Genomic DNA, 21,549 nt, shown 5'->3' on the forward strand with positions numbered 1-21,549 from the left:
TAGAGTAGAATCTCAATATGATGGTATAGGAAGTGTTACAAAATCTATGTCCCTTGTACATATGTGGATAGTTGGAATGTCTCTGTTCATAAATGTCTGATATATAGCCTAGCTAGCACCCATCTAACTGGAAGTTGTGACCGTAGCCAGCGTCTTACTGTCCTGAAGAGCACGTGACATGCCACACTGTCACATGTCATACACTGCTGAGCAGTGTTTCCTGGACTGGTTGACATGGAAATCCAGCTTGGTTAAAAAACAGAGTGTGAATAAGACAGCGTCCAAAACATATTATCCCAATAGAACCAACATTAGGCTACTTTATTCATTTGCACCAAGCTACTAGCTACATTTGGACAGATATTTTGCTATGCGTGCAGAGGTCAGACTCTGAGCTGGTAAACTGTAGTTTCTTCTGCCAGTATCAATCCTCTTCAATAATTTTTAGCTCTACAGCAGTTACATTTCAGTACATTTTCACATAAAACTTGCTTTGCTGTTAATCCAGAGCGTTTACTGAACTTTTGGCAAATCCTGTTGTGTTGGTTGGGGGCAGATTAGTTTACAGCAACGACCTAACATATCTATCTATTCTATCTATTCTTTGGGAGTCCCAGACAGTCTGCTCAGCTGCCTGCCAGTGAATTCAACAGCATGACTCATGATTGAATGAACTCTCCTCAGTCAGTCCAGTCGGTAAACTACCACTGGGGTTTTTACCAAAACCATGAGCAACACAGCTGAGAAGCGACTGGGGATAATGGCTTCAGAACACTAGAGACACAGCCACTGCAGCCAGTGTGGTTCACAGCACAAGTCTCACCTTTGTGTCAAACAAAACCTTGAAATGTAAAGACCATATGCTTATGGCAAAGAACACTACAGCAGGAAAGGTCCATCCCCTCAGGGCTTGGAACCTAACCAATACAATGTTAGAAGAACCGAAAATATGGATGTCGATTATGGCAGCCACCCGCACCTCTCTGATTCAGAGCGGTTGGGTTAAATGCGGCAGGCAGGGCGGCAGGGGAGCCTAGTGGTTAGAGCGTTGGACTAGTAACTGAAAGGTTGCAAGTTCAAACCCCCGAGCTGACAAGGTACAAATCTGTCGTTCTGCCCCTGAACAGGCAGTTAACCCACTGTTCCTAGGCCGTCATTGAAAATAAGATTTGTTCTTAACTGACTTGCCTAGTTAAATAAAAGGTTAAAAAAAATTACATGTGGAAGACACATTTCAGTTGAATGCATTCAGTCGTACAACTGACTAACTGACTTCTCCCCCCTTTCCTTTCCCTAAAGCTATCATCAGGATCATTCAATCCTAAGTATATCTCAGCAACTGAAGAGGTGAGAAGTCTTTCCTAAAGGTATTTGTATGAAGAGCAAAAGAGAATGCGGGTCAAACTTGAGTAACTTAACAATCTGCCTCTAAGAGTGCCTGAAGCTTTCTCGTTCAGTACTTCTTCAACAAATATGTTCTAGAACAAAATGGCCTTACACAAACAGACAGAGAGAGTATATCTCGCTTTCAAAGCAGGAAATCTTCCATCTCTCATAGGATTAAGCCTGTATACAAACTAAGCGAATAACAGATACAAATCTGGTCATGTTGTATTAGTAACAGGTTTGGGGAGTTGCACTCACTGTCATTTCACCCATTAATTAAGAGTGACAGGACAGACTCCCTCCTTCCTTTGAAGTTAATTTGTATCATTGCAACAGGTCTAATAATCCCCCACACTCATAGGCATGTGCTAGTGCACACAAACACACATCAACAAAGGCAGATGAAAGGAGGGAACTGAACTCTACCAGCAAGCACTACTGCTTATTTATGTTACTTTATTTCTTCCTGTGTCGGATATCCCTCTCTCTTTCTCTCATCCTCTAGTGGACACAGAAACAGGGCGCCATGGCTCTCTGGTTTCACACACATACGACACACAAACCAAACACACACGAGTTCTAAGTCAGGTTCTCTAATCGATGTATCTTAGAAGCCTGAAATGAATTTAACTGATGCCCTTATCCAAAGCCACTTACAGTGCACTGCACAGCCTATACAGTTCATCTATACGGCACTGCCATATGAAACAGCCTAAACACCAGCAAGAACACAGGAGCACTGGCTCAGAGAAACAGGGCCATTAGTCTTCAATAGGAAAGTAAATTTTACTACAGTGTGCAACGTGTGAAACCAGAACATAACAAACTGCTTTCACTAGACTGGCCTAACACTGTAAGCCTACCATATCGCTTAGCTTTTCCAATTGTGCTCTGGTCATAGACCCACACAGGAGCCAAATACCTATCTGACCTTCTGCTGAAGACCCAAACATTCTTGATTGTGTACAGGACCTCGCTTAGTTTCATACATGAACAAGGCAGATGGCCCATGGGCAACTCAAGCACAGATTAAATAGTAATGAATGGCTCCATAGGGTCTGCTGGGGCTAAGTAGCAGGACTAAGGTCAGAGATATAACGTAATTAACTGCCCTAGATTAGCCTGTAGAGCAGATTCCCTGTCTCAGTCTCCCTCTGTTTACATACACTCTCACAGTGGCTAGACAGAAGAGGTTTGCATACTCTGCCAGATCATTTTTTCGCAATTGACACTTGTGCTTCCATTTCCCGCTCCACTTCATAATTTTTTTGTTGTTGTACTTATTACCCCTTTTCTCCCCAATTTCGTGATATCCAATTGGTAGTTACAATGTTGTCCTATCGCTGCAACTCCCGTACGGACTTGGGAGAGGCGAAGGTTGAGAGCCATGCATCCACCAAAAAACACGGCCCTGCCAAGCCGCACTGCTTCTTGACTGCTCGCTTAACCCGGAAGCCAGCCGCTCCAATGCATCGGAGGAAACACCATACAACTGGTGACTGAAATCAGTGTGCATGCGCCCGGGCTGCCACAGGAGTCGCTAGAGCGCGATGGGACAAGGACATCCCGGCCGGTCAAACCCTCCCCTAACCCGGACGAAACTGGGACAATAGTACGCTACCTCATGGGCCTCCCGGTCGCGGCCGGCTGAGACACAGCCTGAGATTGAATACGGGTCTGTAGTGACGCCTATAGCACTGCGGTGCAATGCCTTAAACCGCTGCGCCACTCGGGAGGGCCCCTCCACTTCACTTTTGCAGAATCTCTGTGCAGTGCTGTGACATGTCATGCGACATTTCCAACATCAACAGACGCTCCACGCCGAGGCCAGGGGAGGACGAGCAGTACTGTGCAGTGAAACTAGCTAGGCTTATGTAAACAGGATAGATCCTACCACATTCTATGAGTCCACTATAATTTGTTGTATGAAACTAGGCATGAAATGAAACTAGGACTCATGACTATACCATCTACTGCAGGGATCATCAACTAGATTCAGCCGCGGGCCAATTTTTGCTTGAGCGGATGGTCGGGGGGCCGGAACATTATAAAATAAATATTTTTTTGACTGCAAATTGACCACAAGAAGCCTCAACAGATATAATATTTGATTAAAACATAATAATTTCAAACCTTGATTACATTTGGGAACATTCTCCGACGTAGGGTGCCATCTTTCGGATGGGACGTTAAAACAGGTGTCCTGACTCTGTGGTCATTAAAGATGGCGCTTACTGTAAGAGTAGGGGTTTTCACCCCGGTGTTCATGGCCACCTACTCATCCCCCTCATTCCTAATAGGTATATATCACTCCTCACCTCTCCACCTGATAGCTGATGTGTGGTGAGCGTTCTGGCACAAAAATGGTCGGCGTACATCACTGAGGTGGGTGCGACACATTTCCCCCCTCAGTTGGTAGAAAAGTGCTATAGAAATCCATCAATTATTATTATTGGTAAACAATCAAATATGTCATTCTATTATGCATGGGAATACTTGGGAAAAGATTTCCAAATTAAAATCACTTGGAGCTGATTTCCTGGTGTTTTACAGTCTTTTATATCCAACAATGAAAATGTGAAACAAATAATGAGTAGCGGTTGAACACAGGAGTGGAATGCTCTAGCGCAGACTGGTCGCTCTGGAAAGCGACAGTAGGCCCAGGTGAAACAGCTGTCTTATGCATCGCTAGGTAACCCACTCAGCTAGGGCTGGGCAATATGGACAAAATATCACATCACAATATGTTTCATGGTATGGCGGTATTTTAAGTTTCTGAATATTACAAGATCTTAATAAGTTCTAGAAGTAGTGAATGACTCTAGAAAGGCCACACGTTATTTCTAAGTGATTTCATTGGTCTTTCTTAGTTCTGATTGTTTTATACTCAACCAAACTAGGACAACATTGACAGTGAAAGTCAAATTTGTAGAACTTTGCATTTATTTAGCATTGTTTCAAAATACCTTTATAGACGGTATTGTAAAAATCCATACCGGTATACTAGTTTCCACGATATTCAGTATCGCCCAGCCCTTTACTCAACCCTGGAGACGCACAGGTAAAGTGACACCAGAGTGCAACGGTTACGTAACAGTGCAGAGAGCTGTGTGCTAATGTTCTTGAAGCAATTCAAATAGACTCCTGTCCTGACAGCTTTCCAAATAAACCAGTTCAACACAACCAAAAACTAGCCTGATACTTAGGCTTGCTTGGTCATATAAATGGGAGTAAGTCAAGTTCCTTTCTACTAGACGATAGTCATCTTTACCAATATGAGCAGGTCATGTATAGCCCACCATTGATTCGAGGTTCTGTTCAATGCAATTCAACAGACTGTGAACATTCCTACGTGACCTGCATGGCTCCAATGGGATTTGAGGAGTCCTTTCCATTTAGAGACAGCCAAATCATGAATCCATCAACGAGGGGATCCGACCACACCGGCCAAATCATGAATCCATCAACGCAAGGCCACACAATGGCTCTGTTCTGTGCCACCGGGAAAAACCTGTTCATTCATTCAGACCTGCATCTGGTTGCATTATACAGGCTTGTGAATTATTTGCAAAGGGGCCATAAACTATTGACAGGTAAATACAACAAAAAGTTTATATGCAAAATGTATGACTAAGAGTTTGTTCACAATATGGAGGGTTATTTGTATTTGGGCCGAATTTGCAAGCTGAGCTGGATAAGAAATGTATAGAGGTAAGTAAAGGTACTGATCAAAACAACAGAAACGGGGCCTACATGGGCTCCATTCACGGGACTGGCTGGGCAACTGGAGAGTGAGAGTAAAGGTCCCTCTACCAGATGGTGCTGATAGAAGCGAGAGAATGAGGGGCATACAGAGGATGTCACAATGCAGGGGGGTGCGAAACTGTACCAGCGCTAAGACAGCATTAGTGGCCTGACTCATAGCGACTTGGATCCCTGGGACATGCTGGAGCGGGAGGTGCGAAGCAAGTGCGATTATGCAAATCTCAAATCTGGATGACTAATGTGTGCCACCATGTGTGTTGTTAGGTTTATTATTCAAGTTATGATGATAGAGAGATAATATTCCATTGAATAAGCATCATTAGGCTGACCTACATAACAAATTCCTTTGCTTTACAGACATGGATTTACATTGATTAGGCTTACACAGATTGATGTACAAGGATATAGGAAGACGTCTTACACAAGGGCACAACACAAGTGAAACCCCATTTGGAGTTTGAACATCATGTCATCTTCTGGTTAGTAGTCTACTTCAATGTGTAGGCCTATCATCTATTCGAGCAGAACAACTCATGTGAATATTGAAAATGGTGGTTGTATCAACTGTTTACTGAGCCAAATATGCTACCCTCAAGAAATTCTTCATTTTAGGCCAACAGCCTCACAGGTCTGGTTTGTTGTTACCAATGATTTACCAAAATCTTAAGTATATAAATGCCCCGTCCCACCCTACTGTGCACATATCCTGATACACTACGTCAACCTCCACGCAACACATTTTCACTCTCCCACACACCCCCAGGCTGTCCCAGGGAACGAGATCGAGGAAGACGATACAATCTAAAATCATTTTAATTACAGATGGGGCTTTCTGGGAGGTATGGCGCGGGCAACATAATATGAGGAGACCGGTGTGGGCTTTCTCATTTTACGCCACCACCTTTCACTCAGCATAGATGTCGAACTGGGAGGAAAGTGGACTGGGAAGCAAAACACTCCTGGGTTTCCATGGAGAGATTTCAAACAAGAGGAGCGTGTGACCCAGTTGACAGCAAGAGCAGGTCAATCATTTCGATCCCTGACCTGCAACATTTCTGTCACATAAAGGACAACCAACATGTGTTTTTTGTTAAAGGGCCAGTGCAGCAGAATATTGGATTTCCCTGTGTTTTACATACAGTTGAAGTCAGAAGATTACATACACTTAGGTTGGAGTCATTAAAACTCATTTTTCAACCACTACACAAATTTCCTGTTAACAAACTATAGTTTTGGCAAGTCAGTTAGGACATCTACTTTGTGCATGACACAAACAGATCCCTCACAAGTCCTCAACCGGCAGATTAATTAAATAGTACTCGCAAAACACCAGTCTCAACGTCAACAGTGAAGAAGCGACTTCGGTATGCTGGCCTTTTAGGCAGAGTTGCAAAGAAAAAGCCATATCTCAGACTGGCCAATAAAAAGAACAGATTAAGATGGGCAGAAGAACACAGACACTGGACAGAGGAACTCTGCCTAGAAGTCCAGCATCCCGAAGTCGCCTCTTCACTGTTGACGTTGAGACTGGTGTTTTGTGGGTACTATTTAATGAAGCTACCAGCTGAGGACTTGTGAGGCATCTGTTTCTCAAACTAGACACTCTAATGTACTTGTCCTCTTGCTCAGTTGTGCACCGGGGCCTCCCACTCCTCTTTCTATTATGGTTAGAGCTAGTTTGCTCTGTTCTGTACACAACGCTGTACAAGATCTTCAATTTCTTGGCAATTTCTCGTATGGAATAGCCTTCATTTCTCAGAACAAGAATAGACTGACGAGTTTCAGAAGAAAGGTCTTGTTTCTAGCCATTTTGAGCCTGTAATCCAACCCACAAATGCCGATGTTCCAGATACTCAACAAGTCTAAAGAAGGCCAGTTTAATTGTTTCTTTAATCAGAACAACAGTTTTCAGCTGTAATAACATAATTGAAAAAGAGTTTTCTATTGATCAATTAGCCTTTTAAAATGACAAACTTGGATTAGCTAACACAACGTGCAATTGGAACACAGGAGTGATGGTTGCTGATAATGGGCCTCTATACGCCTATGTAGATATTCCATAAAATATTGCCGTTTCCAGCTCCAATAGTCATTTACAACATTAACAATGTCTATAATGTATTTCCGATCAATTTTATGTTATTATAATAGACAAAAAAATTGCTTTTCTTTCAAAAACAAGGACATTTCTCAGTGACCCCAAACTTTTGAACAGTAAATAAATCACTGACAGTGTCACCAGCAAAGCACCATCACTCCTCCTCCTCCATGCTTCACGATGGAAACCACACATGCGGAGATCATCTGTTCACCTACTCTGCGTCTCACAAAGACACAGCGGTTGGAACCACAAATCTAAAATTTGGATTCATCAGACCAAATTACAGATTTCCACCAGTCTAATGTCCATTGCTCGTATTTTCAGGTCAATCGGGTTCAATTCCAGGCTCTGGCTGGGCCACTCAAGGATATCTCTGTACTTTGCTTTATTTGTTTTTCCCTCGATCCTGACTAGTCTAAGCAGTCACTGCCGCTGAAAAACATCCCCACAGCATGATCCTGCCACCACCTTGGTTCACAGTAGGGATGGTGCCAGGTTTCCTCCAGGCGTGACGCTTGGCATTCAGGCCAAAGAGTTCAATCTTGGTTTCTTCAGATCAGAGAATCTTGTCTCTCATGGCCTGAGAGTCTTTAGGTGCCTTTTGGCAAACTGTCATGTGGACTGTCATATGCCTTTTACTGAGGAGGGGCTTCTGTCTGGGCACTCTACCATACAGGCCTGATTGGTGGAGCGCTGCAGAGATGGTTGCCCTTCTGGAAGGTTCTCCCATCTCCACAGAGGAACTCTGGAGCTCTCTCGGAGTGACCATCAGGTCCTTGGTCACCTTCTTTCATTTAAAAATGGAGGCTACTGTATTCTTGGGGACTGTCAATGACGCAGATTTTTTTGGGGGACCCTTCCCCAGATCTGTGCCTCGACACAATCTCAGAGCTGTCTCAAAGCTCTACAGACACTTCCCTTTGACCTGATGGCTTGGTTTTTGCTCTGACACACACTGTCAACTGTGGGACCTTACATAGACAGATGTGTGCCTTTCCAAATCATGTCCAATCAATTGAATTTATCACAGGTGTATGCCAATCAAGTTGTAGAAACATCTCAAGGATGATCAATGGAAACAGGATGCACCTGAGCTCAATTTCGAGTCTCATAGTAAAGGATCTGAATACTTACAGTTGAAGTCAGAAGTTTACATACACCTTAGCCAAATACATTTAAACTCAGTTTTTCACAATCCCTGACATTTAATCCTAGTAAAAATTCAATTTTTTAGGTCCGTTAGAATCACCACTTTATTTTAAGATTGTGAAATGTCAGAATAATAGTAGAGAAAATAACTTACTTCAGCTTTTATTTCTTCCATCACATTCCCAGTGGGTCAGATGTTTACATACACTCAATTAGTATTTGGTAGCATTGCCTTTAAATTGTTTAACTTAGGCCTCCCGAGTGGCGCAGTGGTCTAGCTGTGCCACCAGAGACTCTGGGTTCAAGCCCAGGCTCTGTCGGAGCTGGCCGCGACCAGGAGGTCCATAGGGTGATGCACAATTGGCCTAGTGTCGTCCGGGTTAGGGAGGGTTTGGCCGGCAGGGATATCCTTGTCTCATCGCGCACTAGCGACTCCTGTGGCAGGCTGGGCGCAGTGCACGCTAACCAGGTCGCCAGGTGCACGGTGTTTCCTCCGACACATTGGTGCGGCTGGCTTCCGGGTTGGATGCGCGCTGTGTTAAGAAGCAGTGTGGCTTGGTTGGGTTGTGTTTTGGAGGACGCATGGCTTTCGACCTTCGTCTCTCCCGGGCCCGTACGGGAGTTGTAGCGATGAGACAAGATCCTAACTGCTAACAATTGGATACCACGAAATTGGGGAGAAAAAGGGGGGTAAAATAAATTAATAATAATTGTTTAACTTGGGTCACACGGTTCAGGTAGCCTTCCACAAGCTTCCCACAATAAGTTGGGTGAATTTTGGCCTGACAGAGCTGGTGTAACTGAGTCAGGTTTGTAGGCCTCCTTGCTCACACACGCTTTTTCAGTTCTGCCCACAAATGTTCTATTGGATGAGGTCAGGGCTTTGTGATGGCCCTCCAATATCTTGACTTTGTTGTCCTTAAGCCATTTTCCACAACTTTGGAAGTATGCTTGGGGTCAGTGTCCACTTGGAAGACCCATTTGCGAACAAGCTTTAACTTCCTGACTGATGTCTTGAGATGTTGCTTCAATATATCCACACCCTCCTCATGATGCCATTTATTTTGTGAAGTGCACCAGTCCCTCCTGCAGCAAAGCACCTCCACAACATGATGCTGCCACCCCAGTGCTTCACGGTTGGAATGGTGTTCTTCGGCTTGCAAGCCTCCCCTTATTCCTCCAAAAAGTTCTCCAAAAAGTGCAATATTTGTCCCCATGTGCAGTTGCAAACCGTAGTCTGGCTTTTTTATGGCGGTTTTGGAGCAGTGGCTTCTTCCTTGCTCAGCGGCCTTTCAGGTTATGTCGATATAGGACTTGTTTTACTGTGGATATAGATACGTTTCCTCCAGCATCTTCACAAGGTTCTTTGCTGTTGTTCTGGGATTGATTTGAACTTCTTCGCACCAAAGTACGTTCATCTCTAGGAGACAGAACGCGTCTCCTTCCTGAACAGTATGACGGCTGCATGGTCCCATGGTGTTTATACTTGCGTACTATTGATTGTACAGATGAAAGTGGTACCTTCAGGCGTTTGGAAATTGCTTCCAAGGATAAACCAGACTTGTGGAGGTCTACAATTTTTTTTTAGGTCTTGGATGATTTCTTTTGATTTTCCTATGATGCCAAGCAAAGAGGCACTGAGTTTGAAGGTAGGCCTTGAAATACATCCACAGGTACACCTCCAATTGACTCAAATGATGTCAATTAGCCTATCAGAAGCTTCTAAAGCCATGACATCATTTTCTGGAATTTTCCAAGCTGGTTAAAGGCACAGTCAACTTAGTGTATGTAAACTTCTGACCCACTGGAATTGTGATACAGTGAATTATAAGTGAAATAATCTGTCTGTAAACAATTGTTGGAAATATTACTTGTGTCATGCACAAAGTAGATGTCCTAATCGACTTGCCAAAACTATAGTTTGTTCACAAGAAATTTGTGGAGTGGTTGAAAAACTAGTTTTAATGACTCCAACCTAAGTGTATGTAAACTTCCGTCTTCAACTGTACATGCATAATTGCATTTGGGGTCACTTTTGATAATGGTGTTTTCCGCTAATGGAACATTCATGCTTATAGACTACTACCATGTGCGCATTGCTGCGCTTATAATGTGAAGAAATAGCCTAATAGTTTATTAACATTTAAGCAAAACGTTCTGATCCGTTGCGTCAGCTTCTGTACTATGGGGGATAGTAGATTGACATAGCCTAGTGCTTTTGTTGTTTGTTAGGCCTACTCATCTTCTTGGCTGACAAAAAGTAAATGTGGACAGTTTTTCAAATATCTTCAATATTGTCGCCCTGACCATAGAGAGCTGTTGGTTAGATCGGGTGTGATTAAGGGTGGGTAATCTAGGGGAATTATATGTCTTATGTTGGCCTGGTATGGTTCCCAATCAGAGGCAGCTGTTTATTGTTGTCTCTGATTGGGGATCATATTTAGGTAGCCATTTCCCCATTGTGCTTTCAAGCAACTTCTTTCAAATCATTAGTCTCATCATGCAGCCTTACAATGTATTAAAAATCAAAACATATAGCCCAACGTTTGTAGAACAACTAAAGTTACATTAATAACTCTAAATTAAGCATATAGGAGTACCTATTTCTTTGTTAGCTGCTCAACACAGAATAGCCGCATGAGTGCACTCCCTCAAATTGTTTTGAGAAAATGTTTCTATTTTATTCAGCTTTGTATTCTTCATACTATAAAATAATATAAAATAATGCCATGGAATTATAAGCAAATTTTGTCTGCTAAATGAACTAGTGTAGCCCACAACCATTTGGCATAGCCACATAAGGACAAGTATGCTATTCTTTTTTCTGAAATTGTTACGGTGCGTGAATGAGGACCCAAAAGCGAATCAACTTAAACAGAGCTTCTTTAATTACCAAACATAGGTAGGCTCAGATGGACCGGCAGATTCCGACAGGACAGGACAAGGTTACAGCAAACATGACGGCAGTCTGGTTCAGGCATGAATGACACAAACAAACAGGAATCCGACAAGGACAGGAGCAGAAACAGAGAGAGATATAGGGACCTAATCAGAGGGAAAAAGGGAACAGGTGGGGAACGGGGTGAATGGGTAGTTAGAGGAGACAAGGGACAGCTGGGGGAAAGCGGGGGAGAAAAGGTAACCTAACACGACCAGCAGAGGGAGACAGGGTGAAGGGAAAGGACAGAGACAAGACAACATGACAGTACATGACAGTACCCCCCCACTCACCGAGCGCCTCCTGGCGCACTCGAGGAGGAAACCTGGCGGCAACGGAGGAAATCATCAATCAGCGCACGGTCCAGCACGTCCCGAGAGGGAACCCAACTCCTCTCCTCAGGACCGTACCCCTCCCAGTCAACTAGGTACTGATGACCACGGCCCCGAGGACGCATGTCCAAGATTTTACGGACCCTGTAGATAGGTGCGCCCTCGACAAGGATGGGGGGGGGGGGGGGAAGACGAGCGGGGGCGCGAAGAACGGGCTTAACACAGGAGACATGGAAGACCGGGTGGACGCGACGAAGATATCGCGGAAGAAGAAGTCGCACTGCGACAGGATTAATGACCTGAGAGATACGGAATGGACCAATGAACCGCGGGGTCAACTTGCGAGAAGCCGTCTTAAGGGGAAGGTTCTGAGTGGAGAGCCAAACTCTCTGACCGCGACAATATCTAGGGCTCTTCGTTCTACGCTTATTAGCAGCTCTCACAGTCTGCGCCCTATAACGGCAAAGTGCAGACCTGACCCTCTTCCAGGTGCGCTCGCAACGTTGGACAAAAGCCTGAGCGGAGGGGACGCTGGACTCGGCGAACTGAGATGAGAACAACGGAGGCTGGTACCCGAGGCTACTCTGAAAAGGAGATAGCCCGGTCGCAGACGAAGGAAGCGAGTTGTGGGCGTATTCTGCCCAGGGGAGCTGTTCTGACCAAGGCGCAGGGTTGCGAAAAGAAAGACTGCGTAAGATGCGACCAATAGTCTGATTGGCCCGTTCTGCTTGACCGTTAGACTGGGGGTGAAAGCCGGAAGAGAGACTGACGGAAGCCCCAATCAAACGGCAAAACTCCCTCCAAAATTGAGACGTGAATTGCGGACCTCTGTCCGAAACGACGTCTGACGGAAGGCCATGAATTCTGAAAACATTCTCGATGATGATTTGTGCCGTCTCTTTAGCAGAAGGAAGCTTAGCAAGGGGAATGAAATGAGCCGCCTTAGAGAACCTATCGACAACCGGAAGAATAACAGTCTTCCCCGCTGACGAAGGCAGTCCGGTGACAAAATCTAAGGCGATGTGAGACCACGGTCGAGAGGGAATAGGAAGCGGCCTGAGACGGCCGGCAGGAGGAGAGTTACCGGACTTAGTCTGCGCGCAGACCGAACAAGCAGCCACGAAACGACGCGTGTCATGCTCCCGGGTGGGCCACCAGAAACGCTGGTGAATGGAAGCAAGCGTACCCCGAACGCCAGGGTGGCCGGCTAACTTGGCAGAGTGAGCCCACTGAAGAACGGCCAGACGAGTAGGAACGGGAACGAAAAGAAGGTTCCTAGGACAAGCGCGCGGCGACGGAGTTTGAGTGAGTGCTTGCTTTACCTGCCTCTCAATTCCCCAGACAGTCAACCCGACAACACGCCCCTCAGGGAGAATCCCCTCGGGGTCAGTGGAGGCTACTGAAGAACTGAAGAGACGAGACAAAGCATCAGGCTTGGTGTTCTTAGAGCCCGGACGATAAGAAATCACGAACTCGAAACGAGCGAAAAACAGCGCCCAACGCGCCTGACGCGCATTAAGTCGTTTGGCAGAACGGATGTACTCAAGGTTCCTATGGTCAGTCCAAACGACAAAAGGAACGGTCGCCCCCTCCAACCACTGTCGCCATTCGCCTAGGGCTAACCGGATGGCGAGCAGTTCGCGGTTACCCACATCATAGTTACGTTCCGACGGCGACAGGCGATGAGAAAAATACGCGCATGGGTGGACCTTGTCGTCAGAGAGGGAGCGCTGAGAAAGGATGGCTCCCACTCCCACCTCTGACGCGTCAACCTCGACAACGAACTGTCTAGAGACGTCAGGTGTAACAAGGATAGGAGCGGATGTAAAACGATTCTTGAGGAGATCAAAAGCTCCCTGGGCGGAAACGGACCACTTAAAGCACGTCTTGACAGAAGTAAGGGCTGTGAGAGGAGCTGCCACCTGACCGAAATTACGGATGAAACGACGATAGAAGTTCGCGAAGCCGAGAAAGCGCTGCAGCTCGACGCGTGACTTAGGGACGGGCCAATCAATGACAGCTTGGACCTTAGCGGGATCCATCTTAATGCCTTCAGCGGAAATAACAGAACCGAGAAATGTGACGGAGGAGGCATGAAAAGTGCACTTCTCAGCCTTCACAAAAAGACAATTCTCTAAAAGGCGCTGGAGGACACGTCGAACGTGCTGAACATGAATCTGGAGTGACGGTGAAAAAAATCAGGATATCGTCAAGGTAAACGAAAACAAAGATGTTCAGCATGTCTCTCAGGACATCATTGACTAATGCCTGAAAGACAGCTGGAGCGTTAGCGAGGCCGAAAGGAAGAACCCGGTATTCAAAGTGCCCTAACGGAGTGTTAAACGCCGTCTTCCACTCGTCCCCCTCCCTGATGCGCACGAGATGGTAAGCGTTACGAAGGTCCAACTTAGTGAAAAACCTGGCTCCCTGCAGGATCTCGAAGGCTGAAGACATAAGAGGAAGCGGATAACGATTCTTCACTGTTATGTCATTCAGCCCTCGATAATCTATGCAGGGGCGCAGAGACCCGTCCTTCTTCTTGACAAAAAAAAACCCCGCTCCGGCGGGAGAGGAGGAGGGGACTATGGTACCGGCGTCAAGAGCTACAGACAAATAATCTTCGAGAGCCTTACGTTCGGGAGCCGACAGAGAGTATAGTCTACCCCGGGGGGGGGGTGGTTCCCGGAAGGAGATCAATACTACAATCATACGACCGGTGTGGAGGAAGAGAGGTGGCCCTGGACCGACTGAACACCGTGCGCAGATCGTGATATTCCTCCGGCACCCCTGTCAAATCACCAGGCTCCTCCTGTGAAGAAGAGACAGAGGAAACAGGAGGGATAGCAGACATTAAACATTTCACATGACAAGAGACGTTCCAGGAGAGGATAGAATTACTAGACCAATTAATGGAAGGATTATGACAAACTAGCCAGGGATGGCCCAAAACAACAGGTGTAAAAGGTGAACGAAAAATTAAAAAAGAAATGGTTTCACTATGATTACCAGAAACAGTGAGGGTTAAAGGTAGCGTCTCACGCTGAATCCTGGGGAGAGGACTACCATCCAGGGCGAACAAGGCCGTGGGCTCCTTTAACTGTCTGAGAGGAATGTCATGTTCCCGAGCCCAGGTCTCGTCCATAAAACAGCCCTCCGCCCCAGAGTCTATTAAGGCACTGCAGGAAGCTGACGAACCGGTCCAGCGTAGATGGACCGACAAGGTAGTGCAGGATCTTGAAGGAGAGACAGGAGTAGTAGCGCTCACCAGTAGCCCTCCGCTTACTGACGAGCTCTGGCCTTTTACTGGACATGAAGTGACAAAATGACCAGCGGAACCGCAATAGAGACAGAGGCGGTTGGTGATTCTCCGTTCCCTCTCCTTAGTCAAGATGCGGATACCTCCCAGCTGCATGGGCTCAGCACCCGAGCCGGCAGAGGAAGATGGTAGTGATGCGGAGAGGGAGGCGACGGAGAGCGCGAGCTCCTTTCCACGAGCTCGGTGACGAAGATCAACCCGTCGCTCAATGCGAATAGCGAGTTCAATCAAGGAATCCACGCTGGAAGGAACCTCCCGGGAGAGAATCTCATCCTTTACCTCTGCGCGGAAACCCTCCAGAAGACGAGCGAGCAAGGCCGGCTCGTTCCAGCCACTGGAGACAGCAAGAGTGCGAAACTCAATAGAGTAGTCTGTTATGGATCGATTGCCTTGACATAGGGAAGACAGGGCCCTGGAAGCCTCCTCCCCAAAAACAGATCGATCAAAAACTCGTATCATCTCCTCCTTAAAGTCTTGATACTGGTTAGTACACTCAGCCCTTGCCTCCCAGATTGCCGTGCCCCACTCACGAGCCCGTCCAATAAGGAGAGATATGACGTAGGCGACACGAGCAGTGCTCCTGGAGTAAGTGTTGGGCTGGAGAGAAAACACAATATCACACTGGGTGAGGAACGAGCGGCATTCAGTGGGCTCCCCAGAGTAACACGGCGGGTTATTGATTCTGGGCTCCGGAGATTCGAAAGCCCTGGAAGTGGCCGGTGGATCGAGGCGGAGATGGTGAACCTGTTCTGTGAGGTTGGAGACTTGGGTGGCCAGGGTCTCAACGGCATGTCGAGCAGCAGACAATTCCTGCTCGTGTCTGCCTAGCATCGCTCCCTGGATCTCGACGGCTGAGTGGAGAGGATCCGAAGTCGCTGGGTCCATTCTTGGTCGGATTCTTCTGTTACGGTGCGTGAATGAGGACCCAAAAGCGAATCAACTTAAACAGAGCTTCTTTAATTACCAAACATAGGTAGGCTCAGATGGACCGGCAGATTCCGACAGGACAGGACAAGGTTACAGCAAACATGACGGCAGTCTGGTTCAGGCATGAATGACACAAACAAACAGGAATCCGACAAGGACAGGAGCAGAAACAGAGAGAGATATAGGGACCTAATCAGAGGGAAAAAGGGAACAGGTGGGGAACGGGGTGAATGGGTAGTTAGAGGAGACAAGGGACAGCTGGGGGAAAGCGGGGGAGAAAAGGTAACCTAACACGACCAGCAGAGGGAGACAGGGTGAAGGGAAAGGACAGAGACAAGACAACATGACAGTACATGACAGAAATAGGCTTTTCAAAGTTTTCTTTAAACTGCATTGTTGGTTGAGGGACTGCCCAGTAAGTAAGCATTTCACTGTAAGGTCTACCTACACCTGTTGTATTCCGCACATGTGACAAATAGCATTTGATTTAGTTTTGACTACATTTTCTTCATATCATGCTTCTTTAAAACTGTCTTTGGGATTACAGACTAGGCCAGGCAAGGACAGATTGAAAATGTCACACTTGCCAACTGGTCTGCGCATGCTTTGAGAATATGCCCTGATATTCCGTCTGGCCTGGCAGCCTTGCGATTGTTAACCTGTTTAAAAGTTTTACTCACTTCAGCCACGGAGAGCGAGATTACACAGTAATTTGGAACAACAGGGGCTTTCACACAAGACTCTGTGTTGTATTCCTCGAAGCGAAATTAAGAGAATCATGTTATCAAAAATGTACTCTCGTCTAGTCCCTTGATGTGATGTAAACAAACAATGGAAGTCCTTCTGGAAGTCCGTCCTTTCTGAAGAGGACAACAAGTATGATCTGCTTCATGAATGTCTCAAAGATTTCTATGCCCTTTCTTTTAATAAACATTTTTGAAAAACAATGTAAGCTCAGGTCATGTATTGTAGTTGCGTAATATTATCCTAATTTAGCCCTGCACCCACACCAATCAACCAACATCATGACATGCCCTAATATTATGGATGAGGGTGGGCACAGCAGGGCTAGACAGACCCTACACCTCTCCGATATATCCACCTGTCAAAAATGCTTTGTCAATTCAACTCAAATGCTTTTGTAGTGAATCTATCTGCCTTTGATGGTGTCACTCTTGCATGCCATTCCTTCCAGGAAGCACCAAGTCAGTGGCATGATAATGTGAGACCTGCTTAGATCTAGGATTTGAATGGATATTTATTGTAGCAGAGGATGATCAACAAATAAAAGCAACAACAATCAGCAGAACATAATATGCTATGTGGGCGTGGCATAATATAATTGTCTATCTATCTATTGTTCGTCTATGTAAATAAAGAAATAAACTGGGGCCCGTCCAATGGTGTGATCAAAATACAGGGTGGATTTTCACACTTCTAAAAGTGTCTGGCCGAGGATCCCTGTCAGTAAACATATAAAACGGTCTAGCTGTAAAGGGAAAGGGGGATACCTAGTCAGTTGTACAACTGAATGCCTTCAACTGAAATGTGTCTTGCGCATTTAACCCAACCCCTCTGAATCAGAGAGGTGCGGGGGGCTGTCTTAATCAACATCCACGTCTTTAAATGCCAGTCATCCGTCAAGAAGGTCTGTGCAAAACTGGTGAGCTACTTGTTATTTAAGCTCTGTTATTCTACAGCATTGATACTGTACTGAGCAGACTAGACTCAAGCCAAACATCCCCTTCATGATTGACGGGAATTAGAAGAGGTATAGAGCTTTTCGATGATGATTAACGGAATGTCCTCTTTTCACCATTCCTAAAAAAAAATGTGTGAAGCAAACAATGAAACCAAAGTGACATATCTGTGCCTGGGAGACTGTATACAAACCTGCCACTGCATTAGCTAGGCCACATGTGTCACATTGAATTGACATATTATTACATAATGGTATGACAGTGTTATAGATGTATCATTATTGATTTACAGACTTTCTAGGCGCAGCATGTGCTCTCTCTCAAAATTATGTATTATGGGTTATTCTGTTCACTTGAACAAAATGTACAGAGTGAATGAATGATGGTTTAAACAGCAGTGCAAATAGGCTACAGCCAGCCAGCAATCAATGATTGTATGGGCTTTATGCATCCTCCTGTCATTTTTTAGTACGTTGATATGTCACCTAGCTTGATTCCATGCCACTGTTCCATTTAAAGGGTGTAATGCACATGACAGTCAGACCTCTACAAAAGATTATACAAGACAATAAAATGTATTAAATACTTACTTGGTCCGATTTCCGCTCGTTCCCAGGTAGTGCTGCACGAGAAGACATTGTCCCTGAGGTATCCTTTCTATTAGGCTACTTGGTTTTTATGTAGGTAACAGTTATATACAGGATTATATTCTACCGAAGATAACGGTCGACATTGGCCGCTCCACCGCCTAGCCAGTGTTCCAAGGCAATAGACGCCTTTCCTACCGGCAACCCCAGGTTCGAGAGCAGTGAGACAGAATTGTATCCTCAAATACTAATTTTCATTGTAAAAAGCCAACACCGAACACGACAATTGTCTAGAATAGCCTTCTAGGCTATCCACTTCATGTTTGGTTGATTCTTCATGTGAAGAAAGGCATCAATGATATACCTCATTCTGGAATTAAAATGAACCCAAAATAGGTTTCTTGTCACTATCGCAACATTACTATACTAAAACAATTTTTTGAAAGCAATTCTGTGTTTCCAGTGATGAATGTGGGTGTATGTCAGGAACAGAGCAGTTTGTTATATCCGATAAAAAAAAACAATTGTCAAAACAAAAAACATTGGTCAGGTAGCCTGCGCGTACCACGACCATGGGTGGATGTCTGTCGTTGAAAAATATGTATTTTTTGGGGGGTGCCAAATAATGCTCGCAAAACCAACCACTCCCAAGGCAAAACACTGAAAGACTTAAGCCTAATTGCCAGCCCACATTTCATAGTTAATTAATAAATAATTAATCGTCAAAAGAAACAATACAACGACATGACAATTGCGGATAGAGCATCGGCGAATGTACTGTTACCCCCCTTTCTCTTTCTGCACGTGATGGACCACTTCCTGAAAAAGTAGCCGTCGAATAACACTCAACGTTCGAAAAATGATTTAACTTTGACTCTCACAGATATCCTACATAACTATCAATTGTAACATTTGCCTACAGAAAACGGCATCTCCAAACTGTATGACAAGAGCAAGAGGGAAGAACCTCAAGAGAAATAATAGGCAGGGCTGCGTCCGTGGCTCAGTTACACACCCTTCCCCCATATTCTTAAAGAGACAATCCCCCCATTCATTCATTGGTAGAACAGCAGTTACCAGCACCAGCCACACGTCAACCACGTTGGCAAGCAATATTCTGTACAGTAATGTCATCACTTGACGCTGCAGACAGCATCTCTTGGGCATTTGACAACAGGGGCGACAGGGCCCTGTCTGAAGAAGACACACTTTAACAAAGCAACAAACTACTGCACTTTTATGTAATTTTCCCTCCACTTGTAATTTATATTGTTGTGAGAACAAACCATCTGTTCTCTGGTGTATATCATTTTTGTTTTAATCTATCTATATTATTCATGTCTATTTATTGATTATACCAAGTGGGTGATGACAGCAGAAGCACATCACCAAAGACTATAGTCTCACCTGTAGAAATCGGACACGAGAGGGTCGGGCCCATGAACACCTCCTTCTGCTGTGGTCCCTGGGCACTCAGTATTTTGTTATTGAGATAGGCATATAGTGAATGTTGGTTTAGCTCTTTTCTTGGTTTCGCATGGGTGATAGAGCAGTGTGTGAAAGTGAGTCCTCAGCATCAATTAGGCAGTCATTTGGGACCAAATCATTTGGGAACCACTTTATGTGGAATTTTCAATACTCGTAATGGGGTATGTGCGAAGGCAGGTAAAGTGTGGGCGTCAGATGATGCTGCTCTTTCCATGTACCATGGAGAGAGCCGAGACATGATTGTAAGTGATGTGTGCACACGGAGCGGGTGAGGGTGATCGACCAGGGCCCAGCCCCACCACTGCAACCCTGGCTGACCCTGAGGAACTGAACACAAACCACCTCCAGTCAGGTCTGCTGTCCAACAGAGCCTCCACTGTCTGACTCAAGACTCTTGGCAAATCTGATTGAATATAGCTTCATAAATGAATAGTATTAGTACTGTATTAATAACCCATTAGTAGCCCATTCATTCCAAACATACCTTCAGCTGACAGAGTATTGAACCATGTGAACTATTTGGCTTCTACATTATTATTAAAAAACATGCATACTCAGTGTAGACCTATACATCACATGGCAACATGAACAGTATCAGCTGTTATCCAAAATGCTTTACATATCCTCAAATGGAGGAGAGTTACAAACTACTGCAACTTCTCTCTATTCCAGTTGACCTACTGTATTTCAGACCTAGTCATCTCAATGCTCTAATTACAGCTGTTGGAAGGCAGTACCATGGCCAACCCCCCATGCCTCCCACTGCATTAATCTCTAATCTGGCAGAGATTATGTCTGGAGGCACATTGGAGGCTATGTTCTGCCCTTAATCAAGTGTCTGTCCAATCCTGACTGTCTTTGAACCCCAGGTTGTTGTTGTTCAAAGTTTACAAATACCTTTTTTTGTGAACAAAATCAGGCAATAGAATCATTATTATATATGATGAGACTTGGCTGTAATTCAAATATGCTTGAAGATGTTGTCCAACTTTTAATATGAATGCAAATTGTTAAAGGAATCAAATATATACAAATAAAGACCATTGATTGTATAGATTATGGGTTTCAAGAGTATATGGGCAACAGAATAATGCATTGGTTAGGTTAACATTGAAATAGGCAAGAGTGATATTTTTTCTAATATCTCATATATAGTTATCATACTTTTGCTTGTTATGTTTACCTTGTTTGCTGATTGACATTTTTAAATAACATCTTGTTGGTGAGAAGTTGCAATGTCATCCTGTTTGCTCTCTGTGCTGTGTTGAAAATTATGTTAGGTTATAGAGGGCCACCTAGTGGAGTAGTAGCCTCATCACGGCCAGAGGCATCCTTATTACTGTTGTGATGGCGTCATCTTGTGGTTGTCAATGATTCTGTTTTCTTTTACTTGTTATGTGGTGGCAGTGTTTTGTTGCATCATCAGCAAACCCCCCCTTTTAACATTATAATTGTGACATGGTGATCGCCTGCTGCTTTGAGCCCGAAAACCCTCTTCCATTTGTGTAGTCTATATAAGAGAGAGGGTAGAGTGCAGCATCAGGAAATCAAAGTACTTCCAGTCTCCGAACTGGTGTGAGTTTGAACTGGAACCACAGGGAGGCCTATTCAAAACAGCCGGGGAAGCACATTGGCCTACAGTACTTTAATCTTTCATCCTTGTTTCAAGTTTCAGCATTTAGATGAACCTCTTGCCACATTTTGGGTCACAAATTGAATTGTCCCACTCTCTACCATTACCCTTTATGTCTGCATCTATTATGAGATCAAGTTGATCACAAAATGCTTAAAAGGGTGAAAATGACCAGAGCCACTCGAAAAAGAGCCTGGAAAGACATCTTACAAAAAGGTCTCACTTTC

At 45.0% G+C, this 21,549-nt stretch overlaps 1 protein-coding gene across 5 annotated transcripts in view; it reads right to left on the bottom strand.

Moving 5' to 3' along the window:
* LOC110503722 (MAP/microtubule affinity-regulating kinase 4) overlaps positions 1 to 19,239 on the bottom strand; it is a 68,777-nt gene extending 49,538 nt beyond the window's left edge. For all 5 annotated transcript variants that reach the window (XM_021582208.3, XM_021582205.3, XM_021582206.3 and 2 more), the window contains exon 1: positions 18,205 to 19,239. In XM_021582208.3, the coding sequence (XP_021437883.1) occupies positions 18,205 to 18,252 (48 nt within the window). In that variant the 5' untranslated portion in view covers positions 18,253 to 19,239. The remainder of the gene's footprint in view (positions 1 to 18,204) is intronic.
* Positions 19,240 to 21,549: the final 2,310 nt, after the last annotated feature.

The sequence above is a fragment of the Oncorhynchus mykiss genome, chromosome 24 (assembly GCF_057628025.1).
Source record: "Oncorhynchus mykiss isolate SJ-2025 chromosome 24, ASM5762802v1, whole genome shotgun sequence".
NCBI lineage: Eukaryota > Metazoa > Chordata > Actinopteri > Salmoniformes > Salmonidae > Oncorhynchus > Oncorhynchus mykiss.